Source organism: Syngnathoides biaculeatus, chromosome 10 (genome assembly GCF_019802595.1).
Source record: "Syngnathoides biaculeatus isolate LvHL_M chromosome 10, ASM1980259v1, whole genome shotgun sequence".
NCBI classification, from domain to species: Eukaryota; Metazoa; Chordata; class Actinopteri; order Syngnathiformes; family Syngnathidae; genus Syngnathoides; species Syngnathoides biaculeatus.
Window position 1 is genome coordinate 16,426,546 of NC_084649.1, and position 10,338 is coordinate 16,436,883.

General features: G+C 41.6%; 1 protein-coding gene across 1 annotated transcript; it reads right to left on the reverse strand.

Annotated features, from left to right (window-relative positions):
• Window positions 1–3,006: 3,006 nt before the first annotated feature.
• Window positions 3,007–9,636, reverse strand: miip (migration and invasion inhibitory protein). Its single transcript, XM_061832479.1, has 9 exons — window positions 9,428–9,636; window positions 8,710–8,861; window positions 7,816–7,921; window positions 6,286–6,397; window positions 6,120–6,199; window positions 5,921–6,047; window positions 4,957–5,053; window positions 4,771–4,872; window positions 3,007–3,585 (listed from the first exon to the last, which is right to left on the reverse strand). Exons 1-9 carry the CDS (start codon window positions 9,432–9,434, stop codon window positions 3,460–3,462), a joined length of 909 nt encoding a protein of 302 aa, XP_061688463.1. The 5' UTR covers window positions 9,435–9,636; the 3' UTR covers window positions 3,007–3,459.
• Window positions 9,637–10,338: the final 702 nt, after the last annotated feature.

Sequence of the window (10,338 nt, forward strand, 5' to 3'; positions counted from 1 at the left end):
CTACACCTTTTGGTGTACCCAACTTGGCCACAGTGAGGGAGTATTATTACTCATCCATCCATTTCCTTTGCCGCTTATCCTCACGTGGGTCACGGTGAGTGCTGGAGCCTGTACCAGCTGTCAACGGGCAGGAGGCGGGGTACACCCTGAACTGGTCGCCAGCCAATTGCAGGCCACATAGAGACAAAACAGTCACACGCACAATCACACCTTGGGGCAATTTAGAGTGTCCAATTAATGTTGCATGTTTTTGGGATGTGGGAGAAAACTGGAGGAAACGCACGTAGGCATGGGGAGAACATGCAAACTCCACACAGGCAGGGTCGGGATTTGAATCCGGGTCCTCAGAACTGTGAGGCCAACGCTTTACCAGCTGAGCTACCGTGCCGCGCCCATTATTACTCATGTATACGCAAATGATGAAGCATCATATTTTTTAGTTTTTCGCTATCTGCCAAACTGCGACTTACTCCTGAATCGGATCACTCGCATCTCAAGACACAACTGTGGCTGGATCCGTGACATCTAGGGGTGGCAAAGTATTCGTTGTCATTCTAACAGGAAGTGTGAAGAAATCTCAAAATGGCTCATTTGTGTGATCACATACTGTACCTGTAGACTTTCGATAATGTCCAGGCATGTGGCTCAGCGGGTCCTGCTGCTGAGTTTTGTGTCCTCAACAGCCCCTTCCACCTCTCCCGGTATACGGTCATATCTCCTGGTATCTCATTCAGGCTATTGATCCTGTGCTTGGGGACACGGAAAACCTACACAGCGAGTCTGAGCGGACAACTTTGTTGTTGCATCATGATTATCATTTGCTCCATTTATTTTCAGTTTTTTTTAAACAGTCAGTGAGAAGTGTGCAAGCCACACTGTGGTAATATTTTGTGTTTGGCCACATAATTTTCGCCCACTGAAGTCATCACTTCCCTTTTAAAGTTTTTAGAAAAACATCCCAAAATTCTCACAAACTTGTCAATCTGTTGTTTCACAAGACAACGACACCAAATAGATCCTCTTCATCTTCCTACTTTTTTTTAATTAGGTGATTTTAGCATTTGATTTATGGTTCAATTACATGGCATCTGAAATTCAATTTTCTTTTTTTTAAATGTTTTTTTTTAAAGTTTTTATTTTTCGCCAGCTCCGCTTTCCCTGAAATCGTTCGGCTTCAAAACCAGAGCACAATATAAAATGCTGCTTTCCTCCAGTTACATGATGATTTAAATATTGAGCATCACCAGAAATCTTAAAAGAACGGCAGCCACAGAACAAGAGATGTGAAGTTCAGTTACTTTGTGCTGACAACACAGCGTGGCTTCTGACAGACTTCCTTCATTTTGACATCACGACAGAAAATAAACTGCATCCCTCCCAATAGTTTCAAAATGACTCCACACACGATTGTGAAATGTTATGAGTTGAAAGCACTATAAATCTTGTTTCCGCGGTGGCACAATGCTCAGATGCTTTTGATTTAGAACTGACGCTCACTTCAAGGCTTCGATGGCGACGACGTTGGTTGTACGTTTAGTACCGTTAAAATCTGATTCCTACGATATAGTTTCAAATCATCTCCAACTTAATCCAATTAAAAATCACTTCAAAGTTACAGAATGTAATGACATAAATTTACTACTAACGGCTTGAAAATAATGTTGCTGGCGCACAAATTTTTGGAGTGCCATCTTAAGTCACTTTACTCTCAGAAGACTTTAAGGTGGAGGCGGGACTACATCAGGGATCCGCTCTGAGCCGCTTCCTGTTTGCGGTAGTAATGGCTAGGCTGACAGAGGAGGTTGGACTGGACTCCAACAATACAGAGCAATGGAGTGTGCACTAAGGAAGTGAAGAAAAGGGTCCAAGGGAAGTGGAACAGTTGGGGGAAGGTGTCTGGTGTTCTATGTGACAGAAGAGTCTCCGCTAGGATGAAGGGAAAGTCTATAAAACAGTGAAGCCGATTAGATTACGGATTAGAGATGGGGGCACTGAAGAAACAACAGGAAGCAGAACTTGAGGTAGCAAAAATGAAGATGTTGAGGTTCTCGCTTGGAGTGAACAGGTTGGATAGGATTAGAAATGAGCTCATTAAAGGGACAGCCAAAGTTAGATGTTTTGGAGGCAAGGTCCGAGAGCAGACTTCGATGGACATGTCTAGAGGTGAGAGAGAGAGAGTATATTGGTCGAAGGGTGCTGAGGATGGAGCTGCCAGGCAAAAGAGTGAGAGGAAGACCAAAGAAAAGGTTGATGGATGTTGAGGGAGGACACGAGGATAGTGGGTGTTAGAGAGGATCCAGGAGATGGAAAAAGATGACACGCTATGGCGACCCCTAATGGGACAAGCCGAAAGGAAAAGAAGAAGAAATAATCTTAAATCACTTTCCTCTTTTACACAGATCCTGCAAAACTTCTCGAGAAAGGAAAGTCACGAAAGGTTTTGCACATATTCGGAATTAAGTCTTCAAAATTCACCCACTGTTTTTTTATGCGCTTTCTGAAATGCTTTACGATGCCACCAAGGCCCTATTGAAACAGGGCAGTATTTGTTGTCAAGGACAAGAGACAAGTTTTGTATGTCGGTTAGGAGCTAAGTTTAGCTCGGGTTGTTTGTCTTCGCCGAAAATGTACATGGGCGCTTCCAGTATATATTTTTAAACTTTTTTTTTTTAAGGCTAATGTTAATGAAGTTTTGAAATTACAGCTGTGAGATATTTACAGTTTTAATAATTCTCAATATTTTTTGGGGGGGGTGTCAATTATTGGTGGTGGCGAAGTTTTTTTTTCCACTATTGCTAACATAGCTCATACGATACTACAGAAGTCATAATCAAAGTTCTAAAGATGACTCATGAGTAGTGTGTATGACTACCATCCACCACAAAGTCTGGGCAAACTCCATGTGAGAGGGGCTCCTGCTACAAAAACATTGTTATCTACTGTAATACTGGTTGACCAGCCAGGACACCTCACAGGTTCCGTTGGCACCTCTGCTGATGTGTACCATCCACTAAAATGATTAGTATGTTTATTTGACAAGACTTGACACACATGAATACATAACATTTACAATTTCTTCTAAAATCGACTTTTGAGGCAGAAAAGTGTCTTAGTAGTTAACACGTTTGCCTTCCGGTCAAGAGTCTCTGTTTGAATCCGGCTAAAGTCCTCCATGGTGGAGTTTCATGATCCCCATGTGATTGCGTGGGTTTTCTCTCGATTCTTCTCCTCCTACATTCCAAAAGCACGTTGGGTTCATTGAAGATTCTGAATTCTGAATGTGACTGTGAATAGCTGTTTCTCTATAAGTGTCCTGTGATTGGCTGACAACCAGTCCCGGGGGTACCCTGAATCTCACCCAAAACTCAGGTGGCAAAGGCTTTGGCTCACTTGCAACTCTAACTGAGGACGAGCGCTACAAACAAATAAAGGATGGATGGAAATACTTTTGAAGGTCTGTCAGCCTATGGTTGAAGGTGAGGGTCGTTTTTTTTTTCTTTTGGGCGAGAAGTGCTGGAAGAGGTGGCGAGCCAGTGGAGCGACAACTGGTGATTGGTCAGACTGAAGACTTGTGGTCACCTGATCCTGAAAAATAAAAAAACACACAAAACACACCACCCTTGAGAAGTGTTTAATCAACAGTTCCATTCCATTTCTCAAGCTGCTTTTCCTCATGAGGTTTCCGGGAGTGCTGGAACCTATCCCAGCTAACTTGGTGCAAAAGGAGGACTACAACTTGTACTGCTCGCCAGTCAGTTGCAGGCCAGATATTGATACCAACACTGAGTGGAAATCGATCCCATGCTCCCCCCACCAAAGTCAGGCCTATGTACCACTACACCATCGGTGACCCTCAACACAAAACATTTACACCCGTATTTATTAATTCCTGATTAAATCACTGAGGCGCATCAGGAACAAAGCAGCAACATGCTAGCACAGTGCTAAAGCGAGCGTGGCCGGTTAAAAAAAAAAAAAAAAAAAACATACCTAAAAACCTGAGATGCGGCAGTAACACTGCAGCAACACACTAGCACGACGCTAACGCTGGGGCGATGCTAACTCTAGCGCGGCGCTAACAGGGCTGGTTAAAAAAAACAGCGGGAAAAATCACTGAGACACAGCAGTAACACATCAGCAACACGCTAGCATAGCGCTAACACGGCCGGTTAAAAAAATAACATACCGGTAAAAGTCATTTCCTCGGCACATATATTCCACGGGTCTCACTCTTACCTTCTCTGCTCAAGTATCCTCTCGCGGCCATTAGAAAAAATGCACAAATTAGCCGCAGGGTTGAAAGTGTGTGAAAAAAGGTGCGGCTTATAGGCCGGAAATTATGGTATAGTATCAAAGACAAAAAAATGAGAAAATAATTGAAATTGTCACATATCATCAATTACCAGTTAATGGTTATGGTGAGACATGCTGTTTAATGACGCTTTATGATGAATCCCACTTGCCTTGCCTCTTTGTGGCAGCCAATTATATTGCAGCAGGGAGTGAGTGTCCTGTCTAGAACTCTATTGCGATTCATAATAAAATCTCAACTCCTTTCTGAACACATCAGTATGGCAGTGATATTAGTCGTTCTACACAGGGCACTATTTTCAAAATTTCTGCTATTTGCAGTGTGTTGAGTTTGCTAAAAACATTCAGCAATACTATTTCAAGTCTGTGTTTTCGGCAACACTTGCACAATGTAAGAAACTAATGATCTGAAAAGACTGACAGTGTACCAGCGCATGACGTCAGACTTGAAGATCTCACCTCTGGTTGCTCAGTGTTCTTTTCCAGGTGACTTCGCAGGTCAAGGTTGCTAGGTGGACGTAAGTGGCTCTGAACCGTGTGGGACCAGCCCAAGAGGCAGTGCTGCATAACAGTAACAGAAAAGGCAAAACGTGAAAAAAAAAACAGCTAATCGTGGTACACTATCACAACGTCCATTTTACGTACAGATGGTAAACCCAAACTGTCAGATGGGTCGAAGCTGCTGCGGCGATGCGCTTTGTACTCGTAAGGTGGTAGGAGAGTGGAGCGAGGGATGCTGACTCTGAATAATAAAACAAAAACACACACAGATTCAAGTACCCAGAACTATTTCCCATAAATAATGGATCGTCGTTTGGTTCTTTTTTTTTTTTTTTTACAACGGGAAATAATGGATTTAAATTACTCGAACAAGCACATTTAACATTGGGTCAGAGTTTAGGAATTTAGTTTTACTTATTCGTATTTTTTTTTTTTTGGGACATATTAATTGTGATGTATAAGTATATTTGAATGCGGAAAATGTAATTTATTTCAGTAGTTAGATTCACTCAACAAAATGAAATATTTTTCATTTTATTTTTTCAAATATTGACAATTAGAACTAAAACCTCATGATAAACCATCTCCTAAATATTGAGGGCTTTGAGATACGATTTTCAAAATTCACAGGGCGGCGCATTCCCTATCCACCGCGAAACCATTGTAGTTACAAATTTATGACTTATTCATTATTTCTATTACTACGTTCTTGTTTTTGGTAAATATTTTACACGTGTTTCAGTTATTACATGTATATTACATAACTAGAGTTTGTGTATATATGTATATATATATATATATATATATAACATTTTTGATCTTTTTTTGGTAAATATTTTTTGGGGGGTAAATATTTTACATGTGTTTCAGTTTTTACATATATATTACATAACTAACTAGAATTTAACTCCCAATCTTATGTACAATACTTATTTTGCTTTAAAATAACCCAAAAATGACAGACAAAATAATGAGGTGAAATTAAAACACAAAAAAAATTTAGTCAAGCAGTATTATTATTATTTACAGTATATCGTCTTTTGCTGATTTTACTCTGGGACAAAAACGGGTGTGTAAAAATGGCGGTTTCCATTTACACGGTTGTTACCTGACGAGAGCTGGTTTGTCTTTAGCGTGCGGGTGTGAGGATTTTGGAATTTTGCACACGGGACATCGATCCTGGGGGTGAACGGGAACGGGAAACAGTCTGCTGTTCAGCCTATACAAGAAGGTGCCTGCAAAAAAGCAGCACGGGTAAACATCAGTAGCACACTTCAGTCTTCTTACCCGCAAAATGACAGTCTTACACTGATGAGTATCTGTGTCAGTCTCCGGACTGCCAATGTCTGCAAACAGTGTCTGAGCAGAGCACTTATCCAGGGAAAATCTACAGAATGGTGTGAAGAGTGTGACGATCACTTTCATGTAAAGACGACAATCACAAGACAATGAATGACAGTGTGAACAACTCACTTGGCTTGGGGATGGTGCATGCACTCGCTTCGATTTTGTGTTCGAAAAGCCTGAAGTTCTTCGTAGAAATCATCCGAGTGTTCTTGTAGGGACTTTTCCACATCGAGGACACCTGAACAGGAACAGACCAGAGTGAAAACTCTTACATTTGATTTTACCAAACAGGTCCTTCAAGGGGACATAGGGGGGTGCCTCGAGGTAGGAGTTATTTCCTTCCCCGACGGCGCTCTGTAAGCATAAAGCTTAGTTTGAAAGTACACTTCAGCTGAGTGGCAATAAAGTGCTTTTTATATTTGAATAAATGTTACAGCCAAGCTCCAGCTTGTTGTGACACGACCAGAGTCACCTGCTACCATAAAGCAGTCTCAAAATTGCATTCACAACTTCAAGCGACAGCAAAATATTTGCTAATCGATGGCTTGTATCTCAAATTGTCATGAGCAAGGCTTGGCCACTGCCAAGAGGGGCATTTGCCAGTTTGTTACTTTGTGTTAGTGAGTTGCATTCACTGCCTGTGCGACTCTCCGCTTCTACGTGTAAGCTAGAGTCCTGTTGAGTTCGTTAGTTCGCTTCGGAGTCTTCGAACCCTTGCTGTATGTCTTTTGGATCCTGCCGAGCCTAGCATTTCTGTGCCGCTGCCCTGTCGGACTGCTACACCGTGTATGACCCAGTTTCCAGAATAAACCACATTGAACATTATGCCTCTGCCCCGAAGTCCTGCATTTGGGTCCACCCACGCACCGTTGGTTCATGACACAAATAATTGCAAGTCGAGTCACTTGTATTTCAAGGCAACACTATGTAAACTGTACAGTATCTGTTAGTGTGTTATTTCCAAAAACAGTTGGGCCTCTGGAGTGCCTTTCCACCAATCATCAACCAAATAATTCACCCATTCAGAAATATGTCTTAGAACGAGCTGTTCTGAATTTTGTGACATCACAATCCAGCTAATGTACATAATATGTTCCCTCGTGGTGCGCTTCTCTGCCCATAACATGGTCAGCTTGACGAAGAGAAGATTAATAGCAACTTTAAATTGAGCTTTAAGAGGCACAATTAAGCAGAGGCAACCCACCCACATCCGCCAAAGGTGCAAGGCTTTTGCTATCATGTCAAGGTCAAAAGGTAAACTGGGTTACATTGGGTTTTGTTGGCTCAGCTGGTAAAGCGTTGGCCTCACAGTTCTGAGAACCCAGGTTCGAGCTCCCAGCCCCGCCTGTGTGGAGTTAGCATGTTCTCCCCGTGTCTGCGTGGGTTTTCTCCAGGCACTCCGGTTTCTTCCCACATCCCAGAAACATGCAACATTAATTGGACACTCTAAATTGCCCCTAGGTGTGATTGTGAGTGCGACCGTTTGTCTCTATGTGCCCTGCGATTGGCTGGCAACCAGTTTAGGGTGAACCCAGCCTCCTGCCTGTTGACAGCTGGGATAGAATCCAGCACTCCCCACGACCCTCGTGAGTATAAGCGGCAAAGAAAATGGATGGATGGGTTTTGTTGGATGCACAGATTACAGAAGTTGGCTACCTGCTATCCAGTCGTACCCAAGTAACGGCCGCAGACAATGGCTGCTCTCTGAGGCCGCTTCCTCCAGGTGTTCTCCGTTCTGAAAGGTGACTCGAGTCCCCTTCCGCTGTTAAAAAAATGAAGTACTTTTAAAATGATTTTGGAGCAAAACTGTCACCCAGGAAAGCAGAACTCAATCTATCTCCATTATCATAAAAGGAGTGCAGAGCATAACGTGCTTCTGTGCATCAAGCATGGCCACACAAATGTACCAACTCAGAATAGCTAAAATACTGCATTAGTACTGGGATAATTTTGTTCCATCAAAATGCTTTAAAGTGCTTGGATTTCGCAAAGTACTAAATAAGATGACACTTAAAGTAGCAATCATTACGACTGACGTACAACTATTCCAGAAAGTTAAACATTACTTTTTTGTTTTTTTTAAAGGTGTCAAATTTTGGTTACTTCGACCTCGATAAGAGTGACTCTCTAATATAAAAGTGTCAATTCAGTTTAAAAGAAAACTTGGCTTTGTCCAGAAAAGGACCCTCTGATAGCTACTTCTGCTTGACCTTGTTTTGTATCAACTTTGTGCGAATTTGGCTGAGACCGCAACCTTTCCTCTGATTGGTTGCCTCCATATAGAAGACCCACTTGTGAGACCACAACAGCACTGGCTCAGGAATGGAGAGGTAGTCAGAGATCTTTGATAGTCAAGTAGATGAGCTCGAGAAATTCAAATGACCTGATTTCAGGCCTCACGGCAGAAAGCTTTTGCATCTCAGGAATGGGTTAAATTCATATTTCATGCTCACTGAGGGACCATAGAGCCAACAAATGGTTTGATAAAAGGTGTCACTTTTAAACGGAGCGATCCACCCTTGTGCGGCGACATCACATATCTTTGCTCACCTGCTCTTTGTTGTGATGCGCCAGACATGACTTGATGGCAGAAGGCCCAGGGTCGCCGTCGCCGTTTGATATTTCTGTTGGCTGGGCGTGCTCAGCGGCCAAGGATGACGACGAGATCGAACCTTTGGTTTCTGCTTGGCTCTCATACATACCTAAGAGCGGAGTTACAGATCTTTTTTCCCCCAAAGTGAGAGTATCATAGCCAGCAAAATGTTCACGCTCTCTTAGTGGGCGCTTAACTGATAATGGAAGTGGGTTTTTAATGACAATTGTATTACTTGATGTCCAGGTGGACTTTTACACTGTATGTTTGGTTGATTTGATGGCTCAGAAATGTAAACATCATTTAGATCTGCACCCAAATTCATAATTTATCATGGATTATGTGCTGAATAAAGGTATTTGTTAAAATATATCTCTTCCTGTTCAAATAATAAGTATTTATATGGTTTTCGGTGGGGGGAATAGCTTAGAAGCTTGTTTAGTATGTGAAGAAAAGATTTGAATTCCACTAGGGAAAAACAGCGAAACGCAAAGGAGAATTTTTTTAAGGCTATGTCGCACCGCCCTATTAAGTGTAGTTTCCTTTTCTTACGAAAGAAAAATAAAACGTCGATGAAAACATGAACATAACCGAGTGGTGTTAGCTTTTAACTCAAGTTTCCCCAAAAATTTTAACCTGGTTCAAGCCCTTCAAAGAGGCATTTTAACTACTTACCTTTCATTCTTTTCGGTCTCACACAAACATTTTCTCCACTTCTGCCTTTGCCAGGTTGATTCGAACTTCATTACGTTATCAAGTGAAACGTCGTTTCACTCTAATGACATCATTTTGAAAGAGAACACGACACCAAAACTCGCGTAAGTTTTATCCGCGTTGAGGAGTGACGCCATACTGTTATTTTTTTTCCCCGTTCAAACCACCCCCCAGTCACCATCACCATAGCAACACGCAAATACGGCCATGTGATTGGCTAACGACAACTTTACCCATCATGCCTTACTGCAACCCTTAAAGGGGCATGCGCGTTTAATTAACAACATAATCGGCAGAGGGCGCCATTCGCAAACTAGAAACTTGATGGGTACAATATTTTTTTCACAATGAATAAATGTAACAAAGTAATTATAATGGTTCCAAATAATAATTTTTTAAAACAACCCGTTTTAAATTGGTCATAGGTGCGACTGTTTGTTTGTATCAAAGTATTTTTGTGGGCTTCCCTATGTAATGCATTTGTATTTTCTCCATTGGTGAGTTCAGGAGAATGTGACAATGCATCTAACGTGAAAATATTAAACATGCCATCTTTAGTTTGTCTGAATTTGCTCGGCTTTTTTTTTTTTTTGCGATGAAAATCTGGAAACATTGGGAAAAAGCAACGTACAAAACAATCAACACTAACTTATGGCGATTTTAATGTGACTGAATACATTGATTTGTGTCATCTCAATTTCTTAAACAATAATTACCTGTTTGAAAATCCACAAAATCATCTTCATTTATGGCTTTACTCTTTTTTCTGACGATTTTAGGAGTAATGTTCAACACCCAACTTAGTGCAAAGATGGTTAGTTTTCACGATGATATAGTTTTTAGAGGTAGAGGAGGCGCGAAAAAAGGCAGAG

Coding starts and splice junctions, on each gene's coding strand:
- miip (XM_061832479.1), bottom strand. Junction 6,200..6,285: donor ATGCACCATCCCCAAGCCAA/GTGAGTTGTTCA, acceptor ACCATTCTGTAG/ATTTTCCCTGGATAAGTGCT. Junction 5,054..5,920: donor GACAAACCAGCTCTCGTCAG/GTAACAACCGTG, acceptor TTTATTATTCAG/AGTCAGCATCCCTCGCTCCA.